The sequence below is a fragment of the Sorex araneus genome, chromosome X, assembly GCF_027595985.1.
Source record: "Sorex araneus isolate mSorAra2 chromosome X, mSorAra2.pri, whole genome shotgun sequence".
Taxonomy (NCBI): Eukaryota; Metazoa; Chordata; class Mammalia; order Eulipotyphla; family Soricidae; genus Sorex; species Sorex araneus.
Genome location: NC_073313.1, coordinates 43,208,866 through 43,229,305, shown reverse-complemented (window position 1 = coordinate 43,229,305; position 20,440 = coordinate 43,208,866). Strand labels below are relative to the sequence as shown.

The window sequence follows — 20,440 nt, the reverse complement described above, 5'->3', positions numbered from 1 at the left end:
CATAGTTCTCACATTGATATCCACAATGACACATCTGGGTCATCAAGAGAAGGTTCAGTCATGTGTGGTATCTCGTGTAAAATAAGGGGAAAAATTTAGCGAGGTAGCAAGTCAAATTTATGAAAGTAAAAAGGATTGTAAAAGTAATAAAGATTTGAGTCCTAGGGCTGAGAAACTCCCAGCTCAGAGGGCTAGGATGTATGTGTCACATGCAGGAGGTCCTTGGTTTGAGCCTCAGCTCCACATGTTTTTCTGAGCACTGCTGGGAGTATACCCTGAGTACTGCCAGGAGTAGCCTCCCCCCCCCCAAAAAAAAAAACAAAAAATAAAAACAAAAAAGACTCAAGTCTTAAAATGTGAAAGCTGTTTAAGAACTCTCTTAAGTTCTAGATGATAATGTTATTATCAAAAAATTAAACAGTTTTATACTTATTGCTTATAAGATATATAAATGCCATATATATCACTGTATCACTGTCATCCCATTGTTCATCGATTTGCTCGAGCGGGCACCAGTAATGTCTCCATTGTGAGACTTGTTGTTACTGTTTTTGGCATATCAAATATGCCACGGGTAGCTTGTCGGGCTCTGCTGTGTGGGCAGTATACTCTCGGTAGCTTGCCGGGCTTTCTGAGAGGGATGGAGAAATTGAACCCGGGTCAGCCCCGTGCAAGGCAAACAAACATCCTACCTGCTGTGCTATCCCTCTAGCCTGAATGCCATATATAGTAACATTTAAGTTTTGTTTGATAATTGGCTTCCTAGTCTTAGAATTTGTAATGAGAGTCATAAAAATCAAGGGAGACCTCCAAGGAAGGGAAAGTCACGTGATCACAAAGCAGGAGTTTGAGGAGGGTTGAGTGTGTATTACAGGTAAGTCCAGGGGGCCATAGTGATAGTCCAGTGGGGAGGGCATTTACCTTGCATGTGACCAACCCTGGCATCCCTGGGATCCCTGGCATCCCATATGGTCCTCCAAGCAACGCCAGGAGTAATTCCTGAGTGCAGAGCCAGGAGTAACCCCTGAGCATCGCCAGGTATGACCCAAAAAGCTTAATTAATTAATTAATTAATTAATAAAGGCTAAGTCCAGGGCTTTTACTTTGTACCAATCTAGATGAAATGGTGTAATCTCTCCTTTATAACTCTCAACCGTGGCATTTGCCCCTGTCCCCTAAGAAAAATTCTTGAACCAAAAGACAGTCACTTTCCCTCCAGGATGAATGATGATTCTCCAGCAATCCAGAAAAATGGAGAAAAACCCCACCAATGGCCATAAACGTCATGTTGGTTCTGTTTCTAAAGCGCGGCCCCTATTTTAAATTGCTCGACCCATGTTGATGTTGAAAGTGGTCAGAATCAAGTTGAGTTTGAAGAATTCCCCCAAAGCAGTGTCACAGTCACCTGCAAGGTACCCTGATTCCTGGCTCTTGTTTCTCAACTTGTGTGAGCTCCTGTCCATTGGAAGCAGGTGAATTTTCGAGTAGTCCCACCCACTGAAGCTGTTACTGAAGTTGCAGGCAGAGCAGGCATCGCTTCAGCTTCTTTATGTTGCTTGGAAAAGCAAACTGGGACAATATCTCCCTCCAACTCATCCCAACTTTTCACTCATCTACTGTATATTTTGGGTATTTGAGAGGAATTGGGGTGGGGTGGGGCACACCCAACGATGCTCAGGGATTACCCCTGGCTCTGTGCTCAGAAATTACTCCTGGTGGGGCTTGGGGAACTAGATGGGGTACTGGGGATCGAACCTGGGTTGGCATTGTGCAAGGCAAGCGCACCGGTTGTACAGTCTCTTCACCGCCCCCCCCCAAGCTTGATAGAGAGGACGCAAAGAAAACCCTCCAAAGAAAATGAAAGTCAAAAAGATGGAATGAGAGGAACTTTCCTGGCTTGTTTTCATTTGGCATCTTTGTGCTTTTCAAATGTTAATTCAGAGGTGGCTGAAAGAAATTCTATTATTTTAGGGATGAGGATGTGGCAGAAATGCTAAAATAAGGCTTTTATGTGTGAGACCCTGGGTTTGATCCCAGCACCACAAGGCCTGCAAATGAGTAATATGGGTGTAGCCCTGCTAGCCTCCCAAGCAGCACTGCTAGACCAGGATGGACCCCACAACAATTTAAAAAAAAAAAACGTATTATACTAGAGTGTTATCCACCACAGTTAATAGCTGCAGTTAGCTCTGAAGTTAACCGAACAGGATTTCAGACCCGAAATACATGTTCTAAATAAACGCTTTCAGCAGTTGGTCTGATTCGAATTTCCATTTAGCAGTGGAAAGTAATCATTTCCTACTCAGATTTATCTTTTGGCTGGGAGAGGAGATTGGGGCCGCACCCAGCAGTGCTCAGGAGCTATTCCTGGCTCGGTCTTTAGAAATGACTCTTAGCAGTACTTGGAGGACCCTAGGTGATGCCAGGGATTGAACTGGGTTCAGTGGGATATAAGGCAAGCACCTTTACCATCTGAGTTCTCTCTGGCCCACCCATGCAAATTTTTCCTTTGTCCTGCCCCTCCCCCTGTTACTTGCCCCCCACGAAGGCTATGCCTTCCCAGGTCTTTCCTGTAGAGCTATAGACTCTGCCTGTGGACTCTTCCTCCACCCTCTGCTCTGTGGCTTTAGTGTTTTTCCTTTTTTAAAAAATTATTTATTGGGGCTGGAGCGATAACATAGCAGATAGGGCGTTTGCCTTGCACGTGACCCACCCGTGTCAATTCCCAGCATCCCATATGGTCCCCCGAGCACCTCTAGGAGTAATTCCTGAGTGCAGAGCCAGGAATAACCCCTGTGCATTGCCAGGTGTGACTCAAAAAGCAAAAAAAAATGTTTATTGAATTGTCATGAATTACAGTGCTACAAAGTTATTCATGATTGGGTTTCAGGCATACAATTTTCCAGTACCCATCCCTTCACCAGTGTCTCCTTCCCTCTACCAATGTCCCCTTTTTCCCTCCTGCCCCCCAAGCCTGCCTCAGTGACGGGCTCTTTTTCCTTTTTCTTTTTTCCTTTTAGGCACTGTGCTTTGCAGTACCGTCACTGAAAGGATATCATGCACATCGCTTTACCTCCTTGCAGCCTCCAGTTCTCGTCCAGAGTGACCACTTCCCCCTATCATTGTCATAGTGGTTGCTTCTCTTTCCTAACCACCCCCTCCCCCAGCTGTGGCAAGCTTCCTACTAAGAAGAGTTCTTCTGCCCTATGTTTCTATTGTCTTTGGTCATTGTTCTCCTACGATGATCCTTTATATCCTCAACTGAGTGAGATCATCCTGTGTCTGTCCCTCTCTCCCTCTGACTCATTTCACTCACCGTGATACTCTCCAGTTCTAGCCCTGTAGCAGGACATTTTATGGCCGGTTTTAGTAATTTTTTACAAGCATGTGAAAAGGAAAAAAATGTAAACAGCGTCGTGAGTCAAAATACCCTGGGCCTTGCTGAATTCAATGCGTGATGCTGGGATTAGAATATATTTTCAAGGGGTGACTAGATAAATCGTTGCTTATCTTCTGTGCGCTCGATTTTATGGAGGAGGGGAGAGGTGGTGAGAGTATTTAGATCGTTTGGGTGGTTTTCATTCACATTCTTATTCTGTTATTTCCAATTTTCAAGTGGAGGGGCAGCATTTGATGGAACCATTTTTCCTTAACGATGATGATGTTGTTTTCCACGTAGGGCGTGTTGGAACACCTCATTTTATGGCCCCAGAAGTTGTGAAAAGAGAACCGTATGGCAAACCAGTAGATGTCTGGGGTTGTGGCGTGATCCTTTTTATCCTGCTAAGTGGTTGTTTGCCTTTTTATGGAACCAAGGAAAGATTGTTCGAAGGCATTATTAAAGGAAAATACAAGGTAATGTATCTTTGCATGTCTGCTTTTTGGTTGAATTAGCTTTGCGAAATCACAGCTACTAGCATGTGAAAATAAGTGCCATTCGTGAGAAATGGCATCCGTGTAATGAAACTAGCAGTGGTAACTAACTCATGTATGTAGCACTGACTACATGCCAGGAACTGTTCTGACTAAACATTTCAATTGTCTTAACTCATTTCATTCTCACAGTGGTTTTTGACGTAGGTGCCATCGACCAAAATCTCCCTTTTTATTGTAATAATCTCCAATTATTGGCCCTTTCTGAGTTATAAGCTTTCTGCTAATAATAGAATTTTTCCTTTGTGTTTGTTCAGTTGCTAACTTCCTGGTCTCCAAGGCAATGTGCCCCATTCTAACAGCTTCTGGTATTTGATTTTTGTCTATTTTTAAAGCATTATGTCATTATTTTTGTTTCTTTGTAAGAAACTTGAGGTATTCATGCTTGTACAAAAGTAAATTTTAGGGGTTGGGTTTGGGGACCATACCCGATCATGCTTGGGAATCACTCCCGGCAGTGCTGGGGATCAAACTCAGGCTCTCCCCTGGAGCAAATCATGAGCTCCAGGCCATTGAGCTTCCACCCTCTCTCCAGGTACCCCAAAATAATTATATAAGATTTCCTAATCCTTAGTATTACACTAAGTCAGATGGATAATGGCAGCTATATCATAATTTCAGTGTGTGGGATTTTGAAACTTGGAGGTTAATAAATTATTTAGTATTTGCTATAGCACTGTAGCATTGTCCTCCCGTTGTTCATCAATTTGCTCCATTGTGAGACTTATTATTACCATTTTGTTTTGTTTTGTTTTGTTAATCACCATGTGGAAAGTTACAAAGCATTCAGGCTTAAGTCTTGGTTATACAATGGTCGAACACCCATCTTTTCTCCAGTGCACATATTCCACCACCAAGAACCCCAGTATACCTCCCATCCCACTCCCACAGCCCCTGCCTGTGTAGCTCATAATTTTCAGTTTACTTTCTCTTTACTTTGATTATATTCAATATTTCCACAAAAAACTCACTATTATTGTTTGGAGTTTCCCCCCAAAATCAGACCTGCTGAAAAGGAAGCATTTGATAATTTGTTTTCCATTGCTGAGAATGAAGAGATATGAGGTTTGGGATTTCTGTATTTTAGTATTTTAGTAACTAAGTCCAGGGAAATTTCTACCAGAAATTGCATCGTTGCAAGCTCGTACCTCTCTTTAGTGGTCCTTGTAAGATGACGGTCGCCATGCCTCCCCACAACCCCCAAAAGAAAAAGTCGAGAGAGAAAAACCTTTCCCCTCCTGGGGCGCGTTGGGGCCATGGCTTAGTTCACAGTCTAGAGACATTTCTGCAAGAAGCTGCTGGTACCAAAAGTAGTTTAGCTGGCCTCCGGGATCATGGTCATCCAGCAACGGAGAGGCCGCACATGTGCGGCCACTCTGATCACATCTCGGCAGAGAGCAGCCAAGACTTGTTACAATTTTTGGCATATTGAATGCGACACGGGTAGCTTGTAGGCTCTGCTGTGCGGGCAGGATACTCTCGGTAGCTTGCTGGGCTCTCCGAGAGGAATGGAGGAATCAAACCCGGGTTGGCTGCATGCAAGGCAAACGCCCTACCCACTGTGTTATCGCTCCAGCCCTATTTACTAAAATAATAATAATAATAATAATAATAATAATAATAATAATAAATTATTATTATTTATTTGGCTAACCCAACTCTTACCTATATTCATGGTTTCCATTATAAAAGCCCTAGGTGGGGGCTGGAGTGATAGCACAGTGGGTAGGGTACTTTCCTTGCAGGCAGCCAACCTGGGTTCAAAACCCAGCATCCCGTATGGTCCCCTGAGCACCTCCAGGAGTAATTCCTGAGTGCAGAGCCAGGAGTAACCCCTGTGCATCGCCGGGTGTGACCCCCCCAAAAAAAGCCCTAGGTGTTCAGAAATTGAATTTGTACTATATAATCTATCTCTGCTATCAGTGAGCCTGTTGAGTCTCTTAAAATATTTTTATAAGTTTTAACTCTCATGCATTTCAGTCAACAAAAGTAATCGAGATAATCTTTTAAGGAACCCCTGATTTAGTGCTTTTCAACAGATAGTCAATCCCATCTTCTTTATTATTTTGAAGCAAATCTCAAAAATACGTTTTTAGGGCAAGGGAGAGAGCAAAAAAGACAGAGAAGAAAAGTGTCTGCCAAAAAGGCAGACTGAGCAGGAGGGGTCCGGTAGTGGGGGAGGGAAACTGGGGATATTGGTGGTGAGAAATATTATTATTATTTTTTTTTTTTTTTTTTGCTTTTTGGGTCACACCTGGCGATACACAGGGGTTACTCCTGGCTCTGCACTCAGGAATTACTCCTGGCGGTGCTCAGGGGACCATATGGGATGCTGGGAATTGAACCCGGGTCGGCCGCGTGCAAGGCAAACGCCCTACCCGCTGTGCTATTGCTCCAGCCCCGGTGGTGAGAAATATACACATATGAAGGGATGGGTGTTTGAACATTGTATGACTGAAACCTAATCATGAACCACTTTGTAACTGTGATTCAAGATTTTTACAAAAAAAAAAAAAACCTTTCAGGGGCCTAGAGTGATAGCACAGCAGGTAGGGCATTTGCCTTGCATGCGGCCAACCCAGGTTCAATTCCCAGCATCCCATATAGTCCCCCAAGCACCACCAAGAGTCATTCCTGAGTGCATGAGCCAGGAGGAACGCCTGACCATCGCTGGGTATGACCCAAAAAGAATTTTAAAAAACCCTTTTGATGACCCTGATAATTCTACACCCGAGAGTGCTCAGAGTCTACTCTCAAGGACTCTGTGCTCTGTGCTCAACGACTACAGCTGGCAGTGCTCAGGGAACCATATGTGGTGCAAGAGATTGAACTAGGGCTGGCCATGTGTAGGGCAAGTGTCTTAATCCATGTACTGTCTCTCTGGTCCCATCATCCTGGTAATTCTTAACAAAATCTTCTATCTCTCTTAATTTTTCTTCAAGAAAACCATGAGGCTATCTTTGAAATGTACTACATTTCAGTTTATACAGTCTATAAATTATTACTGGTCTTAATGTTTTTAGCCTTGTTTACTAGCTTAGTCCTTTATGATGGATATAGATAATATTAAAAATTTATTTAACTGATACATAGGCTGACATTTAATTTCAATTGCATTTTTATAAAGAACAAAACTTATTTCCCAAAGTATATAATATAGTGTCATATCATGATTACAGGTAGCTAGTTGACATTTATACGGCAGGAACCTAAACTGCCTGACTTATTTCAAATGAGTGATAATATTTTATACTTCTGCTCTCTCTGTCCTCTCTCTTCTCTCTCTCCCATATACACACACAGAACTTTACTCACTCTCCCAAGTAAATTTTACCTAGTCTTCTTAGCCAAAGAAAGAGAAAACTGGAAATTGATCTACCTCATAAAAATTCACTGTAGAATATACTTACCAATCTCTACTCACTTCAGAAGTCTTGCCACTACTTTGGAATGATGTCTCGGTCTTTTTCCAGAGGAGAAATCATTCAGGTTTTAAAGAGCACTCCTAGGGTGGAGAAGAGGAAGCAATTTGTTTAAACCCCGTCTAATCACTTACCTCCTTTTTCAAACTCTTCTGTTGATCCCAGTTTCAATAGCACAATTTTTCAGCAGCTTCATGGCATTCATTTTACAAGCAGCATCTGACAAGCAAAAATAATTATCATTTGGAATTCTGCCCATTAGAAAAAGAAAATGGGAACACCCTTCAATTTTGAGACCTGTTCCTTCACACAGTGACATTTTTTTCACCCACCATCTACAAGGACAAAATCTCATATTATTAGCCAAAGCCAAATCCCTAAAGCTGTTAGCCAAATTGTAATGATTGAGATGGACTGGGATGCAACTTGTTATTGCATTGGGCTGTCAATCACTGTGGGCTTTATTCTCCAGTGCTCCTCCTTGGAAGGTGTTGTAGGTCTCTGCTAGTTAAAACCAAAGTGTGGAGCCGGAGAGATAGTACATGGCTTGATAGTCAGCCTTGCACATGGCTGACCTGGGTTCGATCCCCAGCATCCCATATGGTTCCCCGAATACCACCAGGAGTAATTCCTGAATGCAGAGCCAGAAGTAACCCCTGAGTATCTCTGGGTGTGGCCCAAAAAGAAAAAAAAGCAAAAAACAAAGTGTTGGGGCTGGAGCAATAGCATAGCAGATAGGGCTTTTGCCTTGCATGCGGCCAACCCGGGTTTGATTCCCAGCATCCCATATGGTCCCCTGAGCACCACCAGGAGTAATTACTGAGTGCATGAGCCAGGAGTAACCCTGTGCATTGCCAGGTGTGACCCAAAAAGAAAAAAAAAACAAGGTGTTACACAGAAAGCTCCTGCCCTTATCAGGACCTTATTGGGTCGGTCAGCAACCTGAGAGTAAAGAGAGCATAGGTCTCCGCTTCTGTTCCCACATGCCTGGAAATGGTATCCCTTGCCATTTCCCTCTAATTCCTGATATCAAACATAACCCTTTTCTTAGGAAACTTCCAGCTCTTTTCTTCATAGATCCTAGCCTTTCTCACAAGCCTCATGCCGTTTGATTGGTAGAGCTTATTAAAGGAAATCACCAACTTGGTTTTTGTTTGACTTGAATCAGTATACCGGGTAACCTAGATATCTCGTCTCTCAATAAGGGTGAGAACAGGAGAGTGTTCAGTGGCCTGAGTACATGCTTTGCATGCAGGAAACCCAGGTTTGATCTCTAGCACAATTTGGTTCCCCAAGCACCTCCTCCAGAAGTTATCCCTGTGCATAGAGCTGGATGTGCCCCGCCCTGCCAAGAGAAATCAAAAGATAAATAAAAGTAGTAGAGTAACTTCACTCAAAAGAGTCTACAATGAAATTGGTTCTTTCGTGGAAACTGTTGTTTTTTTCCAAAATATTAAAATTGATATACTATTCTATTGGTAATTTTGTTGTTGTTATTCTTGTTGTTGTGTTTTTTATTTTTTTGGTGTTTTTTTTTTTTGCTTTTTGGGTCACACCCGGCGATGCACAGGGGTTACTCCTGACTCTGCACTCAGGAATCACTCCTGGCAGTGCTCAGGGGACCATATGGGATGTTGGAAATTGAACCCAGGTCAGCCGCGTGCAAGGCAAACACTACCCGCTGTGCTATCACTCCAGCCCCTCTATTGGTAATTTTTGTAGCTTCACAATCATTTCCAATCCCAACTGTTTTTATTTTCTGAGGGACCTCCCTAGTGGTGATCAAGGGGCCCCCTCTTAGTGATACTAGGCCAGTCAGGCTGTTGGTTCAATGTGAGGGGCTGGAGGGCACATGCTGCTCAGACCCTGAGGTGCTAGGGAGCACTGGGGCCACCCCCCGGGCACTTGGGAACCTCCAGGAATATACTTGACAATATTTGGGAGGCCACGTGGTGCCAGAGATCACATATGGTTTGATGCACCTTAACCTCTGAGCTATCTCCCAGCCCTGTCAATCCCAGTTTATAAAAGCAAAATATGAAGAATGTGTCTTTAAATTATTTTAACCTTACCATTTTCTTTCAGTCATTCCTCAAGCCATGTTTTCAGATCTCTTTTGCTGAGGTAGAAATGTCCGTCTTCAAATGTTAAGAATATAACTTACTTCATTTCCCAGGTGGTGCACTTCGCTTTGGCACACTGGTGCTGGGAAATGTACACTGGTGGAGGGATGGGTGTTGGAGCTATCTCAGTGATTCAATAAAAAACATATTTTTTATATATATGCATATGTATATACACATGGAAGAGCCTGGTAAGCTCTCCGTGGTATATTCAGTATGCCAAATACAATAAGAATAACAGGTCTCATTCCCTGAACCTGAAGAGCCTCCAATCATTGGGAAAAACAAGTAAGGAGAGGCTGCTAAAATCTCAGGGCTGAGATGAAAGGAGACGTTACTGGCACCCGCTCGAGTAAATTGATAATGGGATGACAGTGAGATATGTATATATATATATATGTATGTATAAAACTTACATCATACCAAAAACATGTATAGAATAGGTACTGAGGCAAAATCTCATTTGATAGCCAACAGCCAAAGAACTGCACTTGTCCTCTTCTTCATTAGATACCAAATCTTTGGGGGCAGATTTTGGCTCTTTCAGAGAATGTTATTTACATTGAAGCAATATGAGAACATTAAATAACCCTGTCAGTATCTCACTGCAAATGGCTATGTACATAACGTACCTTTCTCCTCTCCAGATGAATCCAAGGCAGTGGAGCCATATCTCTGAAAGTGCCAAAGACCTCGTGCGCCGCATGCTGATGCTGGATCCCGCCGAGCGGATCACTGTTTATGAAGCCCTGAACCACCCATGGCTCAAGGTACAGAACTCCTAGGCCCTGCACACTATGTGTAAGCACTCCAGGGACAGGAATGAATGCACAGTGCCGTAATGGGAGGCTTTCCACATTCTGCTGCTTCCTCAGTGTTTTCCTTTTCTCTCTCGCTTTTGGTACCAAGAATCAAACTCAGAGCCTCTTTTCTTCCCTAGTCTACATCACTAGCCCCTTCTGAGAATAGTTTTTTCGTAACCGTTTAGTGTGTCAATTTGCTGGCTGTGCATATTCTCTGTAAACATCTGAATGGAGGGTACGTCACTGAAGTGACATTTGGCTCTCAGAGGGTACAACAGCAGAGGAAGCTGGGCTATATCGGGAAGAAGGGCTGTTTGTTCTGTACCAACCCATGTTCCAAAGATGAGTTCTGTGAAGAACTGTGACAACACAAATTATGACTTTGTGCTTTATAGCATTCTTTTGTTTGGGTTTGGTTTGAATTGTTGGTTTGGGGACCACACCTAGCCATGCTCAGGTGTTACTCTTGCCTCTACACTCAGGAATCACTCCTATCACTCCTGACCCTGCACAGGAACCATTTGGGATGCTGAGGATCCAACTTGAGTCAACAGCCTGCAAGGCAAGCACCCTGCCAGCTATATTGTCTCACCAGGCCCCTTTATAGTATTTTTTTTTTGCTTTTTGGGTCACACCCGGCAATGCACAGGGGTTACCTCCTGGCTTTGCACTCAGGAGTTACTCCTGGCGGTGCTCAGGGGACCATATGGGATGCTGAGAATCAAACCCGGGGTTGGCCGCATGCAAGGCAAACAGCCTACCTGCTGTGCTATTGCTCCAGCCCCCCTTTTATCGTATTTTTTATATTGCAGTTGATCCTAATTTGGATGTATGGTGTTAGAGAGAAAGCAGGTTTCAGATTTTGTTTTTATGTCTCATTATGCTGTTGAGTATTAAGGAAATGTATAACTTAGGGCTTTCATAAAACAGTACAATTTGATGAGCCTTACAGATGAGTAATTCCAGAAATTCCCATTTGACCCGTGAGAAAACTTAGGATCTTGTGCTTAGACCCAGCGTCCTCATGGGGTGCCAATCAAGTGCTCTATCACTGGAGCTTTCTGCAAACCCTGGAATTTGATCCACCTCATAAAAATTCATTGTAGAATATACTTACCAGTCTCTACTCACTTCAGAAGTCTTGCCACTACTTTGGAATGATGTCTCGGTCTTTTTCCAGAGGAGAAATCATTCAGGTTTTAAAGAGCACTTCTGTTAAGAATCAATTCTTAACAATTCTGTTAAGAATCTTGCCCCAAATCACAGAGCTTTCAATGGCAGAGCCAAAGTTTTCATGCTGCCTGCCTCAACCTTTCTCTTTGTGCCTAAGAACCCCCTTCCCATCCCTTCCACTTACCAAGGACGTATTCCAGCTGTTCCCCTCTTCGCTGCCACATCTGTTTGTGTCTCTGTGGCAGCTAAAATACCTCCTGACCTTAAAACCTACCAGGTTTTACCCCCATTCGCTTCTCCCTCTGATGGCAGAACTAGAGCTCTCTTCACTCTCTCCCCACCCCTGGCTCTTGAGCCCGCTCTAGCATGGGTGGCAACCTTACTGATTTCACTGATTTCACTCTTGCTGACTGACACTTTTCTGGTTTCACCCCTTACTACGCTGCTTCTCATACTCTGTTCTCCGAATGTTACTCTCATATCTTTGTGACGTGGGAACCAGAGCAATAGTAGAGCGGGGAGGGCATTTGCCTTGCACGTGGCCAACCCGGTTTCGATCCCCAGCATCTCATATGGACTCCCGAGCACTGCCAGGAGTGTTGAGTGCAGAGCCAGGAGTAATCCCTTAGCAATGCCGGATGTGACCAAAAAGTTAAAAAATTTATATCTTCGTGACATATTCCCTCAGTAGCCTCAGACCTTTGCTTAAATACCAATAATTTAATAAGCTTCTTAAATTGGGGAAAAGAAATACTTCCCTGCCCCTGATGTTCCTTTACCCCCTTCTCTGTCTTAGTTTTTTCACTCTCAGTTGTTACCACAAAACATTTATATTTTGCATATTTGTTGTCTTTATAACCTCATAAAATAGAAACTGCCTAATAGTAGAAATTATTTTACTGTGGGTTTGCTCCTAGGCAGTGCCCTAGACAGTGTCTGGTATACAGTAGATGCTCAATAAATATTGACTAATTCTATTTTGCCATCCAGAGATTATACAAAACAGTGAGATCTATTAAAGCATCTATTAATACTGTTTCTTAGTGACAATGGCATGGTATAAAATTACAGAAGAGTTTTAAAATTCCAGTGGATTTTGATATTAATATTTTTCTCTTTTGGAGTGGAGAGGATACCCAGCAGTGCTCTTGGCAGCATCAAGGGACCATATAGGGTATCGGAAACTGAACCCAGGTCAAGCGTCTACAAGGCAAACACCCTACCCACTGTACTATAGGTCTGGTTCCCATATTACTATTCCTTAAGAGTCTTCTGAAATCTGAAATCAGTTCTCTGATATTTCTGTATAATTATCCCTGACTTCAAATCCCCAATCCTAGGAATTCCTAATTTCCTCCAGAAAGGAGTAGATAAAAGAGTGATGAGATAATTTCTTAGGAATTTATCTCATAACTGGGACTTTTTAATTAGAATGGTTAGAATGCCATATTACAATGACAGTGATAGCTTTGTGTCCTTTTTTAAAAAAAGATCTTTTAGAAAATTTGGCCTTTGTTATCATTCTTATCATGGCTAATGGCATTTTATTGAAACCCTTCTCCCTGCCAGTGATTATAATTTTTGTTCTAAATAATCTTAGGCTAATTCATAATCGATCTCTGGCACCAAAAAGACCAAGAAAAGTCAATAACTTAAATGAGAACATTCCTGAAGGCTCTTTGAGTTCAATGTCATGTGCCAGAGCCAAGCTGTGATATACTCTCTGGACTTATTTGCCTTATGAAGATGGAAGAATCCAATTGTCTGGCTAATAAGAAGAGGCCAATGTTAAATGTAAATACTTGTAAAGGCTACTTCCATGTATACTTGTAAATATGGCTGTGAATGTAAGTGGTATTGATTCACTAATGACTAAAATTTAAACTATGCTTTAAATGTGAAAAAATCCAGAATAATTGTGAAGTCATAAAATAAGAAGATAGGGCTGGAGCAATAGCACAGCGGGTAGGGCATTTTTTTAAAATGTGGCCGACCCGGGTTTGATTTCCAGCATCCCATATGTTCCCCTGAGCACCGCCAGGAGTAATTCCTGAGTACAGAGGCAGGAGTAATCCCTGTGCATCGCTGGGTATGACCCAAAAAAGAAAAAAAAAGATGAAAATCTTTTTGTTTTTGTTTTTGAGCCACACCACCCAGCAGTGCTCAGGGCTTGCTCCTGACTTAGTGCTCAGGGATCATTCTGGTGGGATTGGAGGACCATGAGATCAAAGCCAGGTTGACAGCATGGAAGGCAATTGCCTTGCTCACTGTACTATGACTGTGACTTGACATTTTAAACATCTTGTGATTTCATCTGCTTAGAAAATAATCAGAAAGCTTCATTCATGTAGTGTATCGAAAAAGCAGACTGAATAAAACAAAAGCAAACTTTTGGACCAATCAGTGGTTACAGGTAGGACAGGGGTAAAGAGAGGGTGGTGCAAATCAGGACAGGGGATACACATGTTGGTTTTCAATGATGCGTTCTTAAAAGTGATGTGATATTATGCAATGGGATTGCCACTGAAAAAACACACATAGTTTAAGCAAAATTTTACTTTTATAGAACACACCTTTTGACTGTGCCCTTGTCTCTGCACTTTGCCTCAGTGGATGGCAAGGGGTTCTCTAGACATAGAGTTCAGCCTGCTATGCACTAAACTTCCCAAGATAACCACACTGTCAGGCTGTGAAAGGGATTCTCCGAAGATACACCAGAAGTCCCCAAAAGGGAACCTTAAAGATGAGAGGAGCACCAGAGAAGTACTTCTATGGTTGGAGTTCTGGGGAAGGCCTCATGTGTTAATGGAACATGCGTGTGAAGTATTGGGGGGGTGGAGGAAGGGGAGCACAGTCAAAGCGTTATGCGTATTCACACACATAGTGCTGTGAATAGGAAGCGGACTGTTATGGTCCAGCTGTTAGCTCCCTGAGGGACGGGAGCAGCAGTGGGCTGAAGTTTTGATTTGAGGGAAGACTCCAGCCAGTCTAGAGATATTTCGGTGCTCGGGGCTTTCTCCTGACTCTGCACTTAGGGATCACTCCTGGTGAGCTTCGGGAATCCTATAGGATACTGGGGATTAAACCTGGGCCGGCCGTGTGCGAGCTGTTGCTCTTACCCCCAGACTACTACACAGTCTAGAGTCACTGTCACTGTCATGTCCTCCTGTTGTTCATTGATTTGCTCGAGCGGGCACCAGTAACATCTCCATGGTGAGACTTGTTGTTACTGTTTTTAGCATATCGAATACGCCACGGGTGGCTTGCCAGGCTCTGCTGTGTGGACAGGATATTCTTTTTTTTTTTTTTTTTTTTTTTTTTTTTTTTTTTTTTTTTTTTAATTTTTATTAAATCACCATGTGGAAAGTTACAAAGTTCTCAGGTTTATATGTCAGTTATACAATATTCAAACACCCATCCCTTCACCAGTGCCCAAATTCCACCACCAGAAACCCCAGTTTACCCCCCGCCCCCACCCCCTACCCCCTACTGTATAACTAATGAATTCCACTTCATTTTTTCTTTACCTTGATTACATTCCATAATTCAACACAAAACTCACTATAGTTGACATAACTCTCTCTCTCTCTTTTTTTTCTCTTTTTCCTTTTCCATTTTTTTTTTTTTTTAATTTTTCCCCCTCATCCCCCTTCCTGCGCCTCATAGTATGGTGTACTCCACGCCACGTTGGCCAGCGTGGGGCTTTTGCTTAGCTCATAGTCCAGAGGTGGCTGTTACAATAAGAACCTTCAATATTTCAACAAAAACTTACTGTTATTATTTGGAGTTTCCCCCCCAAGTCTGACCTGTTCAAATGGAACCCTTTCACATTGATGACAATTATAAATGTTAAGTCGCGCGGACGCAGCAGCGTCCGCGCGGTTTTGGATTTCTGTATAAAGTCCTGGGAAAATTCTGCCAGAAACCAATTCCTAAAGCTGTCTCTGGTTCCCGCTTGTTCCACATCCACCGGCTCTGCAGGGGCATGGGCGCCCGGGCCGAAAACCCGGCCGGCCGGAGCCGAGCACGGGCCCGACTAGGGCTGGCTCTGTATCCTGCGGCTGTTTCAAGTTCAAAGCACACATTTTTTTTTTTTTTTTTTTCCGCGCCACCAAGTTCGTACCTTCTCAATGGACCCGCAAAATGTCGGACACCACGCCTTCTCCCGGAGGGGAGAGAGACCCAGAAGGGAGGTTCTTTCCTCCGTTAGCCGGCGTGGGGCAAAGGCTTAATTCACAGTCTCCATCCATGGGTGCAGGCACTTGCTGGAACCCCAATTCCTAAAGCTGTCTCTGGTTCCCGCTTGTTCCACATCCACCGGCTCTGCAGGGGCATGGGCGCCCGGGCCGAAAACCCGGCCGGCCGGAGCCGAGCACGGGCCCGACTAGGGCTGGCTCTGTATCCTGCGGCTGTTTCAAGTTCAAAGCACACATTTTTTTTTTTTTTTTTTTCCGCGCCACCAAGTTCGTACCTTCTCAATGGACCCGCAAAATGTCGGACACCACGCCTTCTCCCGGAGGGGAGAGAGACCCAGAAGGGAGGTTCTTTCCTCCGTTAGCCGGCGTGGGGCAAAGGCTTAATTCACAGTCTCCATCCATGGGTGCAGGCACTTGCTGGAACCCCAATTCCTAAAGCTGTCTCTGGTTCCCGCTTGTTCCACATCCACCGGCTCTGCAGGGGCATGGGCGCCCGGGCCGAAAACCCGGCCGGCCGGAGCCGAGCACGGGCCCGACTAGGGCTGGCTCTGTATCCTGCGGCTGTTTCAAGTTCAAAGCACACATTTTTTTTTTTTTTTTTCCGCGCCACCAAGTTCGTACCTTCTCAATGGACCCGCAAAATGTCGGACACCACGCCTTCTCCCGGACGGGAGAGAGACCCAGAAGGGAGGTTCTTTCCTCCGTTAGCCGGCGTGGGGCAAAGGCTTAATTCACAGTCTCCATCCATGGGTGCAGGCACTTGCTGGAACCCCAATTCCTAAAGCTGTCTCTGGTTCCCGCTTGTTCCACATCCACCGGCTCTGCAGGGGCATGGGCGCCCGGGCCGAAAACCCGGCCGGCCGGAGCCGAGCACGGGCCCGACTAGGGCTGGCTCGGACAGGATATTCTTGGTAGCTTGCCAGGCTCTCTGAGAGGATGGAGGAATCAAACCCAGGTTGGCCGCGTGCAAGGCAAATGCCCTACCAGCTGTGCACAGTCTAGAGTAACACATTTTATTTACTTTGGGCATTTGATTTAGAGAGGAAAAACTGCCGCCCATTTTGAGCTGTGGTAGAATGCCAGCAGCATGTACTTGTCATCCTTGGACACCATATGCAGGTGGACCACCTGTCTGGATACAGGCAGTAGAGGCCCAGAGATCTTAGAGAACCTAGGGTGAGGGTTTGCAGAAAGCTCCAGTGATAAAGCACTTGATTGGCACCCCATGAGGACCCTGGGTCTAAGCACATCAACTCCTATATTTAATAGCAAGAGAAAGAAACTAGGACTATCCAGTTGGCAAGTGAGAGGGTCCTGATCCGGAGAAAACACCTGAGTGGGAAGAAATTCAAAAAGTAAAGGCCAAAGAGATAGAATAGGGGGTTATGTGCTTGCCTTGCATGCTGCCAACCCAGTTCCATCACTGGGTACCACATAAGGGCCCCTGAGCATCATCAAGTGTGATCTCTCAGCACAGAGCCAAGAGTAAGCTCTTAGCACCACTGAGCGTGGCCCTCAAACAGGAAGGAAGGGATGGAGGGAGAAAAGGGAAGGAGGGAGGGATAGTATCGCATGGAAGGCATTTGTTTGCACGTGGCTGACCTGGTTTCAGTCCCCACCCTGAGCACCATCAGGAGTGAGCACAACCAAGTATGCAGTCCATCCACCTCCCCCCAAAAGAAGAAAGGAGGAGAGGAGAGATTGCAGGTAGAGGAGAAGCAACGCAGACTCAAACTAGGAGATTTGAAGGAATGAACCCAATATGGCACAGTGATCAGACATGTTAAAAATTAGGTATTAGACATATGCAGGATTAAAAAGCCCCTTTGAAAAAAAGCCCCTTTGATGACTAAATATCAGATAGGACGTGATTTCTCTTCAATATTTGAATTGTATAATTATTTTAGACTTATGTGGAAGTGGCACAAGCAGTGCATAGAGTTCTTATCTATGTCACCCTTCTTTGCCCCCCCCCACAAAAAAGCTTTTTTTAAAAAAATCTAAACACAACATAATTATCAAAATTAGGAAATCAGCATTGACTAATCTGCCAGCCTTCCTCCAACTTTCACCGGTTCTTTGGATTTCCTTTGTATGTCTTTAGTTCTGTGAAATGTCCTCACAGGTATAGAACTGCGTGAGATTCTCTAGCCACCACTGTAAGCAGGATCTAGAACTTCCCTGTCACCCATCACATTGCTCCATAATAATCATGTTCCCCCCTGTCACCCTCATATTGCTCCATAATCATGTTTCCCATCTCAAACCTGCCCATCACTCGCAGTTTTTTGTCCTTTTTAGGGATTACAGAAATGAACCAATACGACATATAACTATAGGAAAATTTCCTTTCTCCTTTGTGTCTTTCCCTTATTCTAACACTGCTACCACATTCCCAACACTTCTGACACCACATGCCACTTCTCCAAACAATTCTCTGCGACACCAGCTGGCAGTGCTCAATGTCAGTTCAACTCTTGCACTGAAGTTCATGCAGAGCCTTGCAGGTTCAGGCCATGTAAACTAAACAATAAAGTATTTTTGTTACAACTTTATAGGTGATGTTTCACCTTCTCTCTCTCTCTCTCTCTCTCTCTCTCACACACACACACACAACACACACACTTGGCCTCAGTCAGAGGGGCATGCTCATGATGGATCTCAGGTCTATTCTCTGGTAATAACACAAAAGGTCTGAGGAAGGAAAGGAAAACTTCCTTCTCCCCTTGTTGAATTTTTTTTTCTTTACACATGCTAGACAATTTCAGTTTAAATAAAATTCATTTTGTATTTAGCTTAATCTGGAATAGTAATAACATGAGAGACTCCTATGACTGTGGACTCCAGATCATAGATGTATTAATTCTAGCAGGTTCAGGTTCAGTCCCACAAGACTCCCCCCAACCTGCCCCAGCTTCAAATGCCATTTGCAAAGATTGCATTCCCAGGTTACCCAAAACGGTCCAACATGGCTTTGAATCAAAGGTTTCCACGATGCTCTCCACGCCTTTAAATGCCACTGCCTGCCAGAAGAGCTCACGGAACTCAGGGAAATACGGCTGTGCCAATTGATTAGATAAAAAAGAATCTGATCGAGGATAGAGATTCACTGCCAAGTGAAGAGGTACCTAAGGCAAGACCTGGAGGGGTTCCCGGTGCAGAAGCTTCTCTCCCCGTGGAGATGGGATGCAATGTACTTGCCACATGTGAATGTACTCACCAGCCCCAAAGCACACCGAAACCCGGTGATGTCTTTGTGATGTCTTTATGAAGACTTCATTTTATAGGTGCATTAACTCCACATCCAGCCTCACACCCCTCTCTGGGTAAATGGGTGGTGCAGTTGCTCCTTTTAAGCTCCTCATCCTGCCTCCGTCTCTGTCTGCTGATCAGCTGCCATGCAGGAGCCCACCCTGAGGCACCTCATTAAACTTTATAGGTGATGTTTACTAGGTGACAGTCTACTGCTGTCATCTAGAAAAATCCCAAAGACTTTAGGAACTCTGGATCAGGAGCCAGGGACAACACCCAAGTATGAAAACAAAAGCTGCATCTTGTCCTCTTATCACTTGGGAAAGTAGAAGGGATTTTAGGAACTCTGTCTTACCACCCCTAATTCCAAGGGGGTTTGCGCTGTCAGGATCCTGGGACAGGGACCCACACACGTATTTCTTATCATCTTCCAGTGATCTTTTGGGATTGGGGCTTTTCACTCTGTATGATGCCCTTGAGATCCATCCACAAGTTATTTTGTCTGTCAATGGCACGTTTCCTTCTTATTGCTGGGGTGTGCAGCATTGTATAGATGGACAACAGTCCATTCATTTCCTCTTGACTTTGTAAAGGGCAAGTAGGTCCTTTCCCGTTTGTGGCTAATGCAAATAAAGTCACTATGAGCATCTATGAACAGATTTGCATATCTCTAAAGTGCATACCTCTAAGTGGGATTGCTGAGTCATAGGGCAAGTATATGTTCAACTTTATAAAAACTACCAAACTATTTCTAAGTATTCTGTGTTCTAGTCAGTGCTTGATTTTTTCTTTCTTTTTTTTTTTTTTGGCTTTTTGGGTCACACCCGGCTATGCTCAGGGTTGACTCCTGGCTCTGCACTCAGGAATCACTCCTGGCGGTGCTCAGGGAACCATATGGGATGCTGGGAATCGAACCTGGGTCGGCTGCATGCAAGGCAAACACCCTACCTGTTGTACTATCGCTCCAGCCCCCAGAGCTTGATTTTTTAAAGCCATAAACAATTCCTTTAAGGTGCATTCTTATAGTATCTTTGTTGCTGTTGTTGTTGTTGTTGTTGTTTTGGAGGGGACTTTGGGGACCATATCCAGCAGAGCTGTGAGGGCTTCTCTCAAGTCTGTGCCTAAGGGATCATTCAGTGCTCAGAGGCCCATATAGGGGCCAAACCCGGGCATCCTTTGACCTACGTTGCTACCTTTATTGTATTTTCTTGAAAAATTTGGACAGAGGATTCTAACATCTGTGCCACTTCAGTATTAGGATTTGTTTGTCTATTCTGCTTATGTTGAAGTTTTTCCAGTATTTGGTGAAAAGAGTGGTTTTGGCATTTTTAGTATTAAAAGACTCATTTCTTGTATCTCCTGAGAAAGCTCTGGTTCTGTGACAGTAAATGGCCATAATGCTGGATTTCTGGCTCAAGATGTCAGGCATGCCATGTATCTTATAAATAACTTTTCCCAAACTCTCTCTCTCTCTTACTCTCTCTCTCTCTCACACACACACACTGTAACACATACACTGACTAATCTGTGGGTGTTAG

The 20,440-nt window shown here is 44.0% G+C and overlaps 1 protein-coding gene across 13 annotated transcripts in view; it reads left to right on the top strand.

Moving 5' to 3' along the window:
• CASK (calcium/calmodulin dependent serine protein kinase) overlaps nt 1-20,440 on the top strand; it is a 454,745-nt gene that overhangs the window by 293,430 nt on the left and 140,875 nt on the right. For all 13 annotated transcript variants that reach the window (XM_055123462.1, XM_055123473.1, XM_055123468.1 and 10 more), the window contains exons 7-8: nt 3,680-3,855; nt 10,126-10,248. In XM_055123462.1, the coding sequence (XP_054979437.1) occupies nt 3,680-3,855; nt 10,126-10,248 (299 nt within the window). The remainder of the gene's footprint in view (nt 1-3,679; nt 3,856-10,125; nt 10,249-20,440) is intronic.